This window comes from Zootoca vivipara, chromosome 5 (assembly GCF_963506605.1).
Source record: "Zootoca vivipara chromosome 5, rZooViv1.1, whole genome shotgun sequence".
Lineage (NCBI taxonomy): Eukaryota > Metazoa > Chordata > Lepidosauria > Squamata > Lacertidae > Zootoca > Zootoca vivipara.
In genome coordinates, this window is record NC_083280.1 from 58,552,339 (window position 1) to 58,571,231 (window position 18,893).

Here is an 18,893-nt window from a genome sequence, read left to right on the forward strand (position 1 = left end):
CAACTCTCCACAGGAATAAAAGGCTCCTGGGACTGCACTTGCAAAGGCTAGACACCATTTTTACTGTTTTCGCTCTTTTAGGGCCATTTTTGCCCCTTTTTGTGGATGTGTGTGTGCCTAGAACATGTGTAAATGGAGAGTTGCTTGCACTTTAAAATAGCAAAACTTAAGATGTCAGTTAAATTGTCAACATGCCTAAGCCCTGCATCAATGTGCACATTTTAAAAGTGCACAACCTGCTCTGAAAGGTTGAACTTTACTAACTCCGTTAGTTGTTCAACCTTGCTGTTTTACATAAGCAAGTGATATCGGCAACATCTATGTTTATCATTTCATATCTTTGGAGGGTTTTATTTAGTGCAGGTGTTGCTCTGGTTTAGAGTATCTCCAAGTATCTACGTGAATAGGTATCAATGGCCAAGTGCATATTTAATGAAGGCAGGGGAAGGTTTATGGCAGAGGTGGCCAACCCATAGCATGTGAGCCATATATAGTTCCCTAGAAAGTTTTTTTTTGTGCCATTCCCTTGCAACCTTCCAATTTGTCCATTTAAAAAATATTATTTCTTCATCAACCAGTTCTACAGGTCCCCTGCTCTGATCCATAAAATGTATCCTTTCTTAAGTATATATATTTTACAGAATTTAATAAATAATAATAGCTTATCAAAAAGGATTTTAAATAGTGTTGATAGAATATAAAAGCTTTTTGAAGGTAGCTTGTGAGCTGCAATTCCAGCCATGGAATTTACACTTTGGGCATGCTTGCTTTGGCATGCAGATATCAGGGTTCACCCTGGACCAGTGTGGCTCTAGACCAGGAATCCCCAAACTAGGCCCTCCAGATGTTTTGGAACTACAACTCCCATCATCCCTTGCTAACAGGACGAGTGGTCAGGGATGATGGGAATTGTAGTCCCAAAAAACATCTGGAGGGCCGAGTTTGGGGCTGCCTGCTCTAGACCCTGAATTGATTAGCCATATCTGGTTTATGGCATGCCAACAGCAAACATTAGTGGTTTTTTCAGTTAAAATTGAATTTTAATTCCTGAAGAAATGCTAATAGGTTGCAGAGATCATTAATTTAAATTCTTAAAATTTAAATTTTACTTTTAAATGTAAATTCCAATTCCTTGAATTTGATTTTAATCCTTTAATATAATCTAATCCTATATTTGATTTATGGATTGTCTTAATTTGTTCTCTGGTCTTTGACCGTAATAAAGATTTTTACTTACTCGGTTAAAACAAGTTCAGTTTTTATACCGGTAATACTACATAGTTTGTTTTTATTATTTTTCTAATATTTGAATAGTACTATGGCATTTTTTAAAAAGCCTTTATCTCTGCATAATACACAAATATTAATCTGAAAACTGCATGATTATATTTAAAGGAAAAGAGAGTGTGACATCAGAATTCAGCTGCCTCAGGTTTCCAAAGAACATTGTAAAATTGAAGTCAATGAAAATAAGGAGGTATGCCTTTTTATTTTTTTGTATTGATTTGTGTGTCTCTTGGACCTTTCTTGATTGACTGAGCTGAATGTTTTTAAATCTATTTTTAGGCAACTTTGTTTAACTTAAGTCCTGCAAACCCAACAGAACTCAATGGAAATATTTTTCAGCAGCCTACATTCTTAAAGCATGGAGATGTATTCACTATTATTGATCGTTCTTTCAGGTACGTAACAATGCTATACACAGCTATGGATCTACTTAAATAAAATTACTCTCATCATGTTGCCTAGGTTGGGTCAAGTCACTGGAATTTTTTATGTACAGGCAACTCCTTTGTGCAGGGGTTGTATTTTGGGTCATATTGTGTGTAAGCTCATTCCATCCCCTTCTGGGTCAGAAAATGGCATGTATGGATGGCCACACATCAATTGGACACGCACAAAATGGTTGCCACCTGTATTTCACAACTTTTATATACTGCTTAATTGTAGTAAAGCCTCTAAGCGGTTACAAAAAAGGATTAAAACATTAAAATGACCAGTACAAGACAGTTAAAAACAGGTATTTAAAAGCATTCAAAAAGATAATTAAAATCATTAAACAAAGGGAGATTAAAATGCATTGCATCATTCAACTTGTTTGCGTAGGCTAGCCTAAACATGTTTCAAGCAGGCATTGAAAGTACTACAGTCAGGATTCCTATCTGATATTAGTAGGTAGAGAGTTACAAAGTGTAGGTGCTGCAACACCAAAAAATTGTGTTTTTGTAATTCCGGAATGAGTATTATGTTGTGCTGTCAGTTCTGCCGATTGAAGTAGTTTATGGGGAATATATGGGGTAAAGTAATGCCACAGGTAAAGTGCTCCAAAGTTCTTATGGGTTTGTATACTGATAGTGACACTTAGCCTAGTAACAAACTGGCAGTCAGTGTAGATATCTGAGCAGAGGTGTTATTTGTTGACAGGATCCCAATCATTTCAGCAATTGTATTGCAGCATTCTGCATTAACTGCTGTTTCTGGGTTGGTAAAAGTGAAGCTTACATGCAGTGCATTGCAGTAATCCAGCTTTGAAATCATTAATGCATGAACTACTGTGGTGAAGCTCTCTTAGTCCAGCAACAAATACATATAATAGCAGCTGGACCTGGTAGAAGGTGCTTTTAGCTACTGAGTGGACCTCCAGTGACAAAGCTGGATCCAAAAGCACCCCCGGATTGCATACCAGCCAATTCAGTCGAAGTGCAACCCCATCCATGACAAGTAATTGATCAGTTTATTGCACATGGGATCCAGATTATCAGTTTATTGCACAGTGCCTCCACCTTGGCAGGATTCAACCTCAGCTTACTTTCCCTCATCTGTCCCACCACTGGTCCAGGCTCCATGTGGCTTTTGGTGGCTTTGTATAGATGTTAAATAGCACTGTGGGGGGGGGATACAATTGTACCCAGGGGTACTCCATACCATAATTGTCAGAGATTCATAAACCACTCTCCCAGTGCTGTTCTCAGGACTGCAGGAATGGAACCACAGTAACACAGTGATACCAGTGTCCATTCCACTGAGTCAGTTCTGGAGGATACTATGGGAAATGGTATTGAAAGCTGCACAAGAAGCAGGAGCAAGGTCACAGTCCCCTTGTCCTGCTCTTTGTGAAGGTCAGGTATCAGGCAGCCAAAACTGACGGTCCCATAGCCAAGCCTGATCCCAGAACTCCTCTCCTTTATTCACCTCCCTGACTGCTTCTCACTTTGTAGCTACTTACACTCGTTGTTTGGCTCTATGACTGTTAAGGCTGGTGCTTTCTTTGCATTATCCAGCCCAAAGAGTTTTCAACAACTGGTTTGCAGCCATGGTATTTAGTTCATCAGTGGGATAAACAAATCAATATTAAGCCTACCTAATACCTTTAAACAGGTTTGAATATCCACCTTCATTACTTCCACGGAAGAGGAGTTCCAGGTCTCAAGAGAATGAAACATTACAGGTAACTTCATGAAAATATTGAAATGCTCCTTTGCATTTTGCTGGACTGAATGAAATGTGTAGCTGTAGGTTTCCATATTCCCAATATCCTTAAGTGGGTTCAGATGTAGTGTCTCTCTTTTTTATGTGTGGATGGCAACTGTATTCACAGAAACGTTTTAATGCCAGCACTCTTCTCTCAAAAGTAATATATTACTGTACTGAGAATGTACTGTATGCTTTTAATAGATGTTTGGGAAGCATTCTTTTCACAGTACGTTTTCATGTCATATTTTTTAATGATTATGCAAGAACAACTGTATTCAAAGATAACAACTGTATACAATAATAGATTATTTTCAAGATAGTTGTTACTCCTAGTTTAGGGGATGAAGATAAATAAACAGCTGAAGCTTTTTCTTAAGAATAAATTGAACTAGGCTAGAGGTGGTGGGTTCTAGTGAAATCTACTGAGTTAAATTATTCGATACCATATACATATTTACTTTAAAAAGAAACCAATGGATTATTTCCATAGGCACAATTTTGTGAACTTCTAAAACAAATAAAACATTCATTGCTCTGATACATTGTGTACAAATTTACAGGTTCTTCATGTTCAGCAGCAGGAAGAACAGGAGGAGTTGTTGCACCATCGGAATTCGGAATCTAAAAGTCCTCAGATTTCTGGTTGGTAGTTATTTCAGCATATTTACCACTGTTAGGCCTTGATTGGCAAGAAAATGTAAAGTTACATAAACAGATACGTAGTAGTTGAAATCAAAGCAATTACTGGGATTCTGCTGTAGGAGGGAACAAATGAAGCAAGATTTGGTGAATTAGTTTCTCCTGTAGGGATGAATGTGATCCTTGATATGGGTTGTCTCCACCCATCTCTCCAGTGCCAGGAAGCAAAATATTTTAGAGAATACACCTTGTGGGCTGAGAAAACCCCTTCCAATTTTATTTCCTGCCAGTTCCACTGCAGGTTGTATTGCCAGCTGCTCTAGGCATGGCAAAAGAAAAGAAGCGGGAACTGATATTCAGACAGCCACTTTTTTTGTTTGCTCTGAATTATGATTAGAGTTAACAAGTGGATAAATCTTAAATTTATATTGCAGATTATGCTGATGTTTGTCAATGTACTTTTTTATACACATGCACAAGCTATTGAATACATGGATAAGTTTTAGAGTCCATTCACTATGGGCATGCTGTTCTCAGTATCAGTTGCAAAGTAGCTTCAAATGTGAGTGCATTTGTGAATGTTTGAGATGTATGTTCAGGACTTTTATGTTAATCTTATTTTCTATGTAGTTGTAGTGGATTTTACTTAATTCCTCAAAAATAGATTTGCCATATGATCAGAACCTTAACTGACTGTAGAATTTGGTAACACTGTTTCATCTAACTTAAGCATTATACCAAAAATAGAAACACTTTAAAAAAACCCACATTGTTTAAAAATGTATTCTTTTAAAAATCTCTTCATAGAAAAGAAACTTGCCTGGGAAAATCGGAATACTAATGAATGTGATGAGACAAAAACTCAAGAATTTATTACTGGACAGTATGGCACACCCCAATCTACATATAAAACCTTCAGTTCAGAAAGGAAAAATGAAATGTCTCCTTTTAGCAAACTATATGAATTAGCAATGAAGCAGGAACATGATACAAAAATAGCAGAGAAAGATGTTAGCAATGAAACATTTGTGCAATCAAAAGAACACTTAGCCAGAAAAGATGGTAATGATACCTTGGAAGAAGCTGCATCTCAGATACCACACAGGATATCTGAAACTGGTCAAATTAAGAAGACTGAAGATGTAATTTGGAATGAACTTGAACATTCTCGTTATATTAAAAGTAAAGAAATAAACAGAGTGATATCAAATCCAATATCTGTTGAAAGGAAGAGATCCAGAAGATCATCTTTGGGTCTTCAAGGTTATGCTGCAGAACAGAAGCAAGAAAGTGAAGGCACCAATAAGTTAAATTTACAGAATGCAGAAGAGAATGAACTGGATAGAACTGAAGTGATTAAAAATGCAAGTAATGATACAGGTTTAACAGCAAGTAGACAAAGTGCAAAGTATTTCCTTGAATCATGTTCCATAGTATCATTGGAACATGCAGATAGAGCAGGGCACCCTGAAAAGTCAGAAGACGAGCCAACAAAGACAGCTGGTGTGGAAATCAAAGCTAACTTAATAGATACTTGCAGATCGGTTGAAAGCATTTTGTCCATACCAAAGTCTAATAGAGAGAGTTTCCAAACTTATTCTAGTCCATGCTCTAGGAAACCCAGACGTTCTTCAAAATCTCGAATGCAACAGGTAGATTCATTGATTGAATTGAAGAATTCCACAGAAACCTCTTCTGAAATTGAAGAGTGCTCAATGAATGTTAGTGCAGCGGAGCCTGATTTTGTTGCCTTGACAGAAAAAGGCAAGAATGAAGTGCTGGCCATAGAACCAATGCAAACTCTGAAAGCAACAAATGAGATTTGTATGAACAACACACAAAAAGATAGAAACTCTGGAACCATTGCCTCTTCATTTCACTGTTGTAACAGTAAAAGCCCCCGAAGGAGCATTAAGCAAAATGAAGACTTTTTAAATGGACATTTTTCTACAGAGCAGATGCATATCAATTCAGAGGAGTCATTAGAAGTTCATGGAGATACTTCTGGAACAGGTTGCATGTGCACACCTAACCAGCCACCTGAAAAAGAAGGAAACTGGCTCCAGAAGGAGGAGGATAAAATAAAAGAACCAACGATGAAGGTCCACAAGCAGAATTTTGATAATAAAAACTATATACCAGGTCATGAAAGTAATGTACCAGTGCCAGCAGAGGGTGAGGCTGCTTCAGAACTGAATGTGACAAGTGCATTTAGTGTAAAAAGAAAGTCAGGTAAATATTTGCAGTACAAGCCTAAGACTATCATTTTGAGATTGTTTCAGAAATTTGTCATGACTTTCTTGAACTTGTAATTTTGCTCTCCTTATGTAACTTTATTTGAAGTCTGTTGGTTATTCTATTTATAAAACTTGTATGAATCCCAAAGAAATTTGGTTACTACGATTAAGAGACGTACAGTGCACTGAAAAGAACCCCAACAGATTTTTCTCCATTTTTATCTCTTACTAGTTGTGTTTTTAAAATCTTACTTTAACAGAAAGTATCCTTACTATTTTGATACTGAAGTGTCATCATACACTCATTTTCTGACACTATCAGTCTTGTATTTGGGTCCAAGAGACCACTTTCAGGGTATACTGGGGGCGGGGGCGGGATGATTTACTTCAAAGTGACTATGGTTTAAAAGAAAAAAATAGGTTTTTGTTGGTATCACATTCCAAAATAGTTTAACACAAAAACTATTTGGAATATGTGACCTGACCGTGGTAAGAAAAGGGAAAGCAAAACAGAAACAAATGCCTAAGTGAAATACTGGGCTGCAGTAGAAGGAGTTTCAATATTACCCAATAGAACATTACAAATATGAAATTTTAGTTATCACTCCAGGAAACAATGAATTAACAATAAATAAATCAAATTATACAGACACTCAGTATGTAGTAACCAATTCTCAGGGGAAAAAAAATCTTTTCCATCACTTAACTGTATCTTCTTGGTCATTATATCAGTTTCTGTGATGCTTCTTATTTTAGCCAACTACAGGTTTGAATAGGATACCTCATTCTCCATTTTGTTTCAATAAGAATATTATTTGTGCATGGTGTACCATTGCACCAGAAGTGGTTTAGTCATGTTGGCCACATGACCTGGAAAAGCTGTCTGCAGACAAATGCTGGCCTCCATCGGCATGAAAGTGGAGATGAGCGCCGTACCCCATAGTTGAAGTGGTTCCCAACAGGTGGTCCGGGGACCCCCAGGGGTCCGCGAGCTATGCCAGAGGGGTCCACAAGATGCTATTAGAATAAAAAAATATATTAAATATATTTCGTATGATAACAGATTTTTTGTTTTGGCCGCTTCCTGCATGAGCAGAGTCTAGCGCAAAACTAGAATTAGATAGAGGCAGTAGTTCTGCTGTATGCCGTTAGGTGGCGCTTTACAAACACTACTGTTTTGCGAAGAGGCAGCGCGTGCATTCTACTAATGCTCACCTCCCCAAGATGCTTTGCGCGCATCGGCTTCATTTGTGCGCTACTGCGCAGGTACCCTGTCTTCTCTATTCCCCTCCCTCCTCCCTGGCGTGCGCTGCCTCTTTGCAAAACAGTAGTGTTTGTAAACAAAGCATTGTTTTTCGCGGAAGCTACAGTTCACGTAGTTAAAAATGGACCGTTGGTTAAAAAGTGGTTCATCTCATTAAGAACTGAAAATTAAAACTAACTGTATACTGATGGAGTACTCTGTTGTAACTGTAAAAAACATATAAATATAAAATATAAAAAGACTCTTAATTTGGCTCTCACTTTTTAATTTTAGGATTAGGAATTAATGGGGGTCCTTGTCTCAATAGCGGCTCGATGAGGGGTCCTCGAGAAAATTTTGTTGGGAACCCCTGGTCCAGGGGTCCTTTACTTTTATCTTTTACTCCCTTTGTGATTGGAGCTAAATACTTATGTTGGAATTCAGAACAGCTTTCTTTTGTCTTTTTAGATAAAATAAATTATCTAAAAATGAATAAACCTTCTGATTAGCTTTGTAAGTTGGTATATTGAATTCGGTATGTTTTGCTCTTTTGTAATTTAAGTTAAGAAATCACCTAAAATGCAGAAGGATGAAGAACCTGATATATTAATTCAGCCGCTTGGAAAGAGAAAGAGGGTGTCCTTTGGTGGGCACTTGAGTCCTGAACTGTTTGATAAACGCTTACCTCCAAACTCACCACTTAAAAGAGGTGCAACTCCAGCACGACTGAGCTTGCCATTTGGAAACTCGTCTCGAGCGGTTTTGAAAAAGGCTTTGGAATTTAGACAATCTCAAATCAAGGTATGGTAAATAATTTTATGTATTGAAATACCTCAAAAATGCCCATATCAAGTCTTCCGCTCCTCATTCTTCCAGTGCTTGTGTGTGTGTGTGTGTGCGTGTGTGTGTGCGTGCGTGCGTGTGTTTCTAACAATCCTGTTCATGCATACTTAGGTATACGTCCCATTGGGTGAAATCCAGCATTGTGTGAGAAAACCTCCCCTGTTGCTCTGTATGTGCCCCACCCCCCAACCACACCAAATCTCCAGAGGGTACAAACACTTTGAAGCAGGATTGGTGGACACATGAGAGCTGGGGTGCAGGGAAGAAGGTCCCCTTGAGAGTAAATTTGTTTTAATGGCACAATATAATTGGATATTATCCATTCCTTTCAATGGGGCTTACAAGTAAGTAGGTATAGGATCCCTGCCTAAAATTTCTTCTTAATTCAGGAGTTGTCAGGGTAAATGAAGCGTCCTTGAGACAGGTTTAGAGATTTATGATCTTGAATGCAGGGAAATATTATTTCCATTGTGGATTGAGCAAGTTCCAGTTGCTTGAGCATTTGCCTCAGAGGTCTTGCTGCCTGACAAATGCTAGCAAGGGAAGACTTGTTTCCACCATGGGATGAGTGAGGTCTAGCCCCACTCCCTTGTTTCCACCTGCTGTACAACACCTGCTGGAGGTCTTTAAGCAGAGGCTTGACATGCATATGTCAAGAATGCTTTGATGGTGTTTCCTGCTCGGCAGGGGGTTGGACTGGATGGCCCTTGTGGTCTCTTCCAACTCTATGATTTTATGAACTCTTTTGAGGACTGGCATTTTTATTAAAAGTTGGTTTATGAGTAAAATAAATAAAATTGCAGCAAGGTACAACATGACTCCATTATGGGTTGGAGCAAGTAGTTTGATGCTACTTTTCTGCATGGTGGTTTTTCTGTTTAGTTGTTGTAGTGATTGTATTTCATTTTATCATGTTGTGTGCTGTCCTGTGCTTCGTTTGAGGAAGGCCTCTCAAAGATAAGTGTTTTATCTTATTTAAAAGAAATGAGCAGAAAGGATGTCTACTTGAATGAATGCAGTCCATTCTCACTGAATAAAAGTTCTTACGGTAGTGTTGGCTTGACTGCCCTTTAAAAAAGAAGGAAAGCTCTCACTTAAGGAGAAGGGCTAGGACAGGTTTGAGGAACCTCTGGCTTGCAGGCCAATCTTGGCTTGACAGGCTTCCCCATTGGCCCACCTGATATCATGCAGTTGGCCAAACCTGCTTTAGTTGCTTCCAAAACACCCAACAATCAGCTGGTTGTTGGGAGCCTTTGAACCAGTGCACAAAACAGGAACCCAGTGGCTAATGCAAAGCGAAGGTGTTCCTTCTTTGTTCAGGTATCGTGTCCCCCCCCCCCTTTCATTTCAGCAACTGGATTTACAAAGAAACAGCTATTGAAATGATGTGGAAAAACATGTTGCTTTTAACAGTGCCTTGCTGCCTGCTAGTGCTTTGAAATCCTAACTTTGGGGTTTCAGAGCACCAAATCCCTTGACATCATTTGTGATTTCAGCAGGAGGATGGCCCCGCACACGTGTAAAATTTGGCCTTCTAGACTGGCCCATGGATCCAAAAAGGTTCCTTATTTCTGGGCTAGTACATGATGTCTGCTTGTGTGGTTTCTTTCTAGACCTCTTCATGTGTCTAGACTTCCAGATGTTGGTGGATTATCATCCTTATCATCCTTAATCATTGGCCCTACTCACTGGAGCTGATAAGAGTTAGGCCAGAGGTTGCCAAACTTTGAACCTGTGAGCACATCTTAAATTTGGAGAACGTGCTGTTCTTGCTAATCACAAAATGGCTGCCATGGGGATGGCTTTTTATTATAAAATGGCTGCTAAGTCTAAAAGTATGGGAAAAGAGACATAATTACAGAATGGTGCAGACATGCCACCCCATTAGTGAAGAAAAGAGCACATACACCAGCCACTACTGCATTCGCTCCCAGGAAGAAGCTCTTTATGCTTTAATCCTGGCATCCAGTGACATGTGGACATGTTCATAGGTGGGCTGGCTAAGTGCAAACAAACTGAGCAAGAAGAGCAAGCTATTTCTTTTGTATTGTGGATTTTTGATGGGATAGTATTTCATGGGTGAGGTATATCATGGGTGCCAAAGGCGGGGTTGGGTTGGTAAACCACAGCTACCTGCAGGCCCCAAGTTTGTTTAACAATACCTGGACACCAAAAGGTTTCTCATCCCTATTTACCCAAGAAAGAAAGGTTAATTCTTAGAGGAGGGAGAAAGGTTGTTTTCTCCTGCTCCAGAGAAGCGGACATGGAGCAATGGATTCAAACTTCTACAAGAAAGAAGATTCCACCTAAACATTAGGAAGAACTTCCTGACAGTAAGAGCTGTTCGGCAGTGGAATTTGCTACCAAGGAGTGTGGTGGAGTCTCCTTTGGAGGTCTTTAAGCAGAGGCTTGACAGGCGTATAGTAAGGAGATGCACTTGAATGAAGTACCAGTTACAACTACTTAGTTCCTGGGCAACTACTGTAGTCTGTAGTGGTTATTTATACATCAAATTGCTATCCTGTACTTCCTCTAAGGATCTCAGGACAACATAGAGAACATTTTATCCATTCAACCACTGCAGTATGATACGGTTGTAAACCTAAGTGGTACACTAGATTCCCAAATTCAGGTCTCCTCAGCTTAGGTTCTGCTTATGTGCTATGCCACATTAGATATCTCATTAGAAGTTCTTTGTATTAACTTCTTTTTTAAAAAACCATCTTCTTTCTCTGCAGAGTTTCCCCGAAAGGGTTCAGCATGAGAATATTTCATCTAAGAATGCTGCCTCACCCGCAGGACGCAGGTCTCCGGTTGCCTCGCCCGCAGCACGTAGGTCTCCGGTTACCTCACCCGCAACACGCAGGTCTCCGGTTGCCTCGCCCGCAGCACACAGGTCTCCGGTTGCCTCGCCCGCAGCACACAGGTCTCCGGTTGCCTCGCCCGCAGCACGCAGGTCTCCGGTTGCCTCGCCCGCAACACGCAGGTCTCCGGTTGCCTCGCCCGCAACACGTAGGTCTCCGGTTGCCTCGCCCGCAACACGCAGGTCTCCGGTTGCCTCGCCCGCAACACGCAGGTCTCCGGTTGCCTCGCCCGCAGCACGCAAGTCTCCGGTTGCCTCGCCCGCAGCACGCAAGTCTCCGGTTGCCTCGCCCCCAGCCACTTTTTCTTTCAATGCACCCCAAAGAAGAGGTCGCTTTTCAGTTTCTCATGTTACCAACTCGCCTTCAGAAGAACAGGATGCTCTTTCCAGTCAGATGAACGGAGATGAAGAGTTCACTGAAGTAAAGACATCTGAACCTACTGTTGAAGAATGCAAAGCTGCTCGTTCAACAAAGAGGAGCAAAAAGGCTTCTCCAAGAAGAAGTTCTTTGTGTAGAAGAAGTGGAGTAATGGGTGTAATTCACTCTAGAAGGCAAAGTGGTGCTTCCAAAGCCAACTTGATAGGTTTGTCATTATTGCTTTGTTAGTGTCTTTTGATGTTCCACAAAACAATCAGATACAGCATCTAATATTATAAAAGACTGCAGGGGTTACCAACCTTTTTGGATCAGTGGGCACAGTTTGAATTTTGATAGGGTGAGGGTGCCCATCATAAAATAGCTACTATGAGAGATGTGTGGCCTAACACAAAATGGCTGCAATGGGGAGCATGGTCTAACACAGAATTAGAGAGACAGCCACCCTCAATCTTATGATTACCATGGGAAGTCATTTAAGTCCTGCTAATCCTGATTGTGGAGATCACACTGATGCTGTAACGGGACATTACTCAGTTCCAGGAAAAATATACAAGGTGGCCACACCACACTCAATTGGGTCCCTACTGTTGTTGGCCTGCAACTCACATAGTCCCTAGCTAGCAAGACCAGTGGTCAGGGATGATGGGAGTTGTAGTCCAACAATAGCTGGGGACCAAGTTTGAGAAACACTGGCATAGAAGATACATGCTCATTTTGTCCCCCAACTATTTTCAGGAGGGCTAGCTAGACAGTAGTGGGTTTTTTAATTTAAAAAAATAAAGCTTGGAATTGGCACATGTCCAGCGGTACCAATGAAAGCCTTCATGGGCATCAGGCTTACAACCCTGGCTTAAAAATGCATTAGAACAAATGAATCTACAAATCTAGAAAATGTTGATTTTATTAAAAATGTGTATTACATATAGAAATAACTAGCAATCTTGAACAATTATCATTCCAGTTGCAAAGTCTTGGGCAGATATAGTGAAACAGGGTGTTCCAAAATCTCAAGTAAGCAGTGCTGCAAAATGTGCTCTTAAAAGGTCAGCCAAGAAGAGGTCAGCCAAGAAGAGCTCAACAAAACCATCAAAGGTAATTCTCTAGCAATGATCAAAACTAATACCCTACATTTAGTAAATATATTGAAACATTCCATTTTCCAGTCATTAAACACCAGTCTGGAATTCTTTGAAACCAGGGATGGGAAGGGTCTTTATCTTTTTGATAGATGGTATGTATGCTTGAAGTACGAGTTTCAGTCCCTGGCACTTCTAGACAGCTTGAGATCTATTCCACTAAGTCAGAGTAGACATTACTGGGATGGATGGACCAATAGTTCTGCATTGTATAAGGCAGCTTCAAATGTCCTCCACCTTGCCTGCCCCCCCCCAATAATTGCATGGAATTCCAGAGCAAATGTGCAGATCAGATTCTTTACCCTTACTCTGAGTTTAGAGATAATGTTCTGTTGGTATGTATGCCTTTTGGATAATGAAACCAGCCTGAATTACCATATTGGAGTATATATGAGAGTAATATAAAGCACAGCAGTTTGTAAAGTAGGTTAAAATTAAGCTTGGGAAAATTATGGGTAACTTGATGTTGCTAATGTTAATGAGTATGTATCATCTTTTCTTTTGAGAGAGGATATGGTAAAATGAATGGAGATGAATTCTAGGTGCATGTTGAGAGCAGGTAGAAAGGCAGGCAATGTCAGGAAGATGGAGTAAGACCATGCTTTGTCCACAAACCAAGGTGGCTTGCCACACACTGGCCAACAAGCAAAAAGAAATAATGTTTTAAGAGCCGTGTTTGCTGTTTAAAAGCTTGTAGGTTAAGTAAAGCAGGCTGAATGATCTGTAAGAACAGTGGCTTGCAGTCAACATTGTCTGTGCAGATGCTAAGAAGATCTCCGCATGAGAAACAGGACTACATCTCATTGTTTGTTGTCAAACAATTACCAAGTACAGTGGTGCCTCGCTAGACGAAATTAATTTGTTCCACGGGTCAATTCGTGTAACGAATTTTTCGTCTAGCGAGTCCCGGTTTCCCATAGGAATGCATTGAAACTTAATCAATGCGTTCCTATGGACTCCGGGGGACTGGCGGCGGGGAAGGCAGGCAGGCAGGCGCTTGCTCTCTTGCCTGCCTGCCTTCCCCACTGCCTGTCACACAAAGATTGGCGGGCGCTGCTTGCGGGGTTTGTCAAGCCCGGCAAACAGCGCCCGCCGATCTTCGGATCCGTGTTTCCCCACGGAGAACAATCTCCGCTTTCCCCCCACCCCCGCCTGTCACACAAAGATTGGCGGGCGCTGCTTGCGGGGCTTGTCAAGCCCGGCAAACAGCGCCCGCCGATCTTCGGATCCGTGTTGTGTGACAGGCGGGGGTGGGGGGAAAGTGGAGATCGTTCTCCGCTTTCCCCCCACCCCCGCCTGTCACACAAAGATCTGCTCTGTCCCCCTATGCGCTTCGGCTCAGGGAAGCAGGCAGGGAGACGGCAACAGCCCGCAGCTTCCACAGGCTGTTGCCACCTGCCCGCCTGCCTTCCCCAAGCAGCGCCCGCCGATCCTCCGCTTCCCCCCCCATCCCGCCTGTCACAGAGGGGGGATCGTAGGGGCTTGAGAAGCGCCCTACGATCCCCTCTGTGCGACAGGCGGGATGGGGGGAAGCGGAAGAAAGACCCTCCGCTCCCCCCCCATCCCGCCTGTCACAGAGGGGGGATCGTAGGGGCTTGAGAAGCGCCATACGATTCCCCTCTGTGTGACAGGCGGGATGGGGGGAAGCAGAAGAAACACCCTCCGCTTCCCCCCCCATCCCGCCTGTTGAGGGGCGAGAGGAGGCGGCGGGAGACGAGCTTCTCCCTCCGCCGCCTCCCGCCTGCCTCCCCCGACACGGAAGGCAACTTCAGACGTCTCTGAAGTTGCCTTCCGGGTTGGGGGAGGCAGGCGGGAGGCGGCGGTGTTCCCGTTTCGCTAGATGAATGCCCTGATTTTCTGATCGGAGGTTTTTATGGCCACTTTCGCAAGACGAAGCGGTGGCCATAGAAAACCTCGTCGTATAGCGAGGCAACCTCCGATCAGAAAATCCTTTCGTTAAGCGGAATTTTCGTCTAGCAGGGCATTCGTCTAGCGAGGCACCACTGTACCCGGTATCCTGAAAGTAGGTGGGTAGACACTTCTAAAGCATTTCCAACCGTAATATTAGCTTTTTGCAAAGAGAGAAAGCCAGAAGGTGCATATGTGGAGAGGAAATGTAGCCACAAGTGAACAACCAAAGTTTTCAAATGCCTTTCACACAGCTTTCCTCTTGTATTCAGATATTTCAGACTATGAATTACTATTTTATTACTTTAGGAATAAAGTGAGTTTTCTATATTCAAACTACTACAATTTCAATTAAGTCCTTTAGAGTTCATGCTGCTTAATGTAATGTAGTTAGTTAACAGCATGTAATGAACCAGGAAGGTTCAGTTGAAACTTTAGCTCAGCCATGAAATCATTGGATCAGCCATACTCTGTCAAGCATCTAATCTGTAATATGGGTGTAATACCTCGGTAGCCTTACATGATATTAAGCAGTTTGAATGCTATTCTGTACTATTATACTATTATTCTCAAATACCTCTATATTAAATACTAGCTGGTCCTGCATGCGTTGCTGTGCGGTAGTCTGTGAGATGGAGGGTAATAGCTCCTCTTCAGATTCCCTTGAGCGTCAGAGTCCCCCTGAGCCGAGGTGAGATACTGTGGAGAGGGCAGGTTTCATCCCTGTGTCTCCCCCCACCCTGTTCTGACCCATTACCTATCCCTGCCCTCTATTCGGGCACACCCCCCCCAGGCAGGCCCCTACCTCCACTTAGCAATGTTAGCCCTTGTTGCTGGAAAGGCCTGTTTTCAGTTGGTTTGGCCTTCATGGATGTATGTGAGTGGTGGATCTCGTGGTGGAGGCGGGGTTTGTGGGTGTGTTGTAGATTTTGCAGGAAGGGAAGGGGTGTAGGAGGAGGAGCTGAGGGAAGAACGCCATTGGACGGCGCTGTTTTAGTTTGTGGAAAAGTAGGTCTGTACCTGCGCAGGTATGCGATGTCAGCAATCCGAGGTTGTGCCAACACTCAGGAAGTGGCATGGATCGTTGTGTCCAAATTTCCGGGCGATCGGTCAAGCGGTTTCGGAGAAAAGTGGAGCCCACAGTTTCACCATTTTTACATTTATATATATTTATAGATGTACAGAAATGGAATGAATCAAATAATATATTCAAAATTGGATTTCCTATGCCATTTTTGCAGTCTTCTCAGTACTACTTAAATAAAAGGATGGAAATGGCTTAGAATTGGCAAAAGCAAGACTACATCTCAGCAGCCACCCTAAGCAACAGTACAACAATGCACTGAGAATTTTTAGTATGTTGTCGGAGAGGCAAGATGTGACTGGCCAGGTGTGAGCTCCATGTTTATAGATTCTGCTGCTGCTAAGCAGCAAAATGTTTCCAGAAGGAAAAATGGATGAAAGCTCTGCTTTTTTATTTATTTATTTATTGTGCATGCCAGACTTGAACATTCAGAAGTTCTGTATCCAACTTTGAAGTAAATGGTAATTGAGCTGCGAGCACCAGGACTTACATGCACTCTGAGCCTCAGTGATCAGACTCAAAGGTTTAATTGTATATTTTGTTTTCAGAACAATGTTTCCATGCTAAAAACGCCAATAAGAAAAGTCAAGGGTCACTTTACTACAGGCCATGCAAATTCCCCTGCTCCAATTGTGATTGGAAAAGCTCATACCAGTATTGTGAATGTTGCTGTACAAGTCCCTAAAGTGATGATGAACTATCCTTTGAAGAAACATGATGACTTAAATGAAAGTTTTACAGGTAAATTGTTAGTGTTTTGGTGAAATGATTTTTTTCTTGTACCAAATATTTTGCAAGCCTATAAGGAGTTCACTTGCACCCCATGGAAAATGGTTGGATTGGTCATATAAAAAAGAACTTGGTTGGTTTTACATGGAGAAAGTGCATGTATGTCACAAAGTTCCAAGTATATTTCTTAAAAACCATTGGCTGCTAGTGCCATCTTAAGATATATTTATCCTATCACATGAGGAAGTTCACGTCCTAAGATGGCACTTGCTATAAGACTTTCTTAGAACTGTGAATGGAAGGATAAAATAGATTGGTGCTGTTTTGTTAACTTTTTAAGAAGACCTGCTGGAGCTAACCCAAAGGCTTTCTGGGCCAGCATACTGTTTCCCAGAGTAGCCAACCGGATCACTGGGAAGCCCACGAGCAGAATAGCCCTCTTGCTTCACTGCAGCATTCTACTCTGATATGCTCCCAGCCCTCTAGAAATGTAGGGTTAGGACTCGACTAACCCTAGGTGATATTGAACCCAGCAAGACGCTCAGAGCTGTAGGAATGCACAATCTGCAAGGAGCAGGGGGAGCAGTCTGGGAGAATATAAACTTGCAAAGCCCTTTTGGGCCTTTGCTAAATTGAAGCTCCCAATTGAGTATCCTTAGGCACGGCCAGATTATCCTAGTTCCAGCTCTGGTTCATTCTGCTCCCAGGCATGAGAAAATGACAACAGATTAGGAGTTAGTTGCTTTTCCTCACACAGCACATCTGTTAGTCAGAAACAGTCATCTCATGATCAATATAAGCTTTCTGCTTGCATTCAACAATTTTTATATGCAAATCAGGGCAGATTTAATAGCTAACATTTTTAAAATTAAAAAAATTCCTTCAGTAGCACCTTAAAGACCAACTAAGTTTTTATTTTGGTATGAGCTTTCGTGTGCATGCACACTTCTTCAGATACTGTATATTCCTGCGTATAAGACTACTTTTTAACCCAGGAAAATCTTCTCAAAAGTTGGGGGTCGTCTTATACGCCGGGTCGTATTTCTTATACGGTGAGTATATCCCAAACTCTATATTTTATCAGGAAAAGCTGGGGGTCGTCTTATACGCCCAGTCGTCTTGTATGCCAGAATATACGGTACTTTTCTTCAGATATTTTTAAAATTGTATGTAAAACCTATAGTGTGTGTCCCTCTGTAGTACAGCATTAGGTGTACAGAAAAACTTTAAGAAATAAAAGCTGCTTTGTCTTATCAATCCCTAATTGCCATAAAATTGTATTGTGAACATGCATACAGGAAAGTGATGAATATAAGGCACTAAGTGGTTTTTAACATTGGCAACTTACCCATTCTTGACTATAGTAAGATTTTTATCCATGCCAATTTACCAACTCTCAGCTTTGCCAACAGATGGCACTATGATATTATTTTAAAGGTAGGTCAATATCTAAACCAAGTGTAATACAGTAGTAATACCATGAATATGCAGCCATTTCATCATACTAATATTGGTTTTAAATGCCCCTGCATGAAAGTTCACTCTTTTGCTAAAATCCTGATTTACCTGTTTAATCTGGAAGCATGTGAATTTAGTAATTTTCCAAACTCATATTAGTCTTAATTATGCACTAGTCTTTTAATTCCACCCTCTCCCACCCCCACAATGATGTTTTGTTTTTTAAAAATCATTAATTAATTTAGATTAGATTTGCTTAATTCTGTTTTACTATTCTCAGTAACGGAAATGGGTATGCTGGGTACTGAAGGTCCATTTCTAGTTGTTAGAAATCATTCAAACTAGCTAGTGAGATCTTATCAGGCTAAGACTTTAAAGTATCTCACCATCTTCAGTAGCTAAAAACTTAGAAAGGAAACTGTTCTTTACTGAACTCAGTGTTTGTAGTGTAGCAGCATATATGCAGAGCCCTGATAATGCCCTTTCCCCCCAGTGTTTCAAAATATATAATACTTGTACTGGTGGTTTGAATCGAGCACAGGTGTCCCGCTGCCCTACTCTTCAGGCTGAGCCATCCAGAGAACCCCCGAACCCCCTCCCAGCAGAAAGCCACAAATGGGGTGTTCCAAGGGGTGGGGCTGAGATAGCCCAGATCTGATGGATCCCAAGCCAGTCTTGCAGCCTTCATTGGCTAGCACTGGGTCCAATCAAGACCTGATGCAGGGGTCAGGTCCAAACGTTCCCTCTTCATTATATTTTTAAAATTTCTATATTGCAATATAGAGAAGAAAAGAGGTGTGGTTCCTCTGTTCCTGCCTGATTTTTGTTGACAGTTGCTGGTTTTGTTTTTTGTTTTGTTTTTAATGGAAGCACAGCTTCCCAGAGTGAAAGAATCTTACT

The 18,893-nt window shown here is 41.4% G+C and overlaps 1 protein-coding gene across 3 annotated transcripts in view; it reads left to right on the forward strand.

The window, feature by feature from the left end:
* Positions 1-18,893, forward strand: part of MKI67 (marker of proliferation Ki-67) — a 37,370-nt gene that overhangs the window by 4,696 nt on the left and 13,781 nt on the right. For all 3 annotated transcript variants that reach the window (XM_035137327.2, XM_035137329.2, XM_035137328.2), the window contains exons 3-11: positions 1,396-1,477; positions 1,567-1,682; positions 3,379-3,448; positions 4,035-4,116; positions 4,921-6,345; positions 8,156-8,394; positions 11,175-11,883; positions 12,640-12,770; positions 16,355-16,547. In XM_035137327.2, the coding sequence (XP_034993218.1) occupies positions 1,396-1,477; positions 1,567-1,682; positions 3,379-3,448; positions 4,035-4,116; positions 4,921-6,345; positions 8,156-8,394; positions 11,175-11,883; positions 12,640-12,770; positions 16,355-16,547 (3,047 nt within the window). The remainder of the gene's footprint in view (positions 1-1,395; positions 1,478-1,566; positions 1,683-3,378; positions 3,449-4,034; positions 4,117-4,920; positions 6,346-8,155; positions 8,395-11,174; positions 11,884-12,639; positions 12,771-16,354; positions 16,548-18,893) is intronic.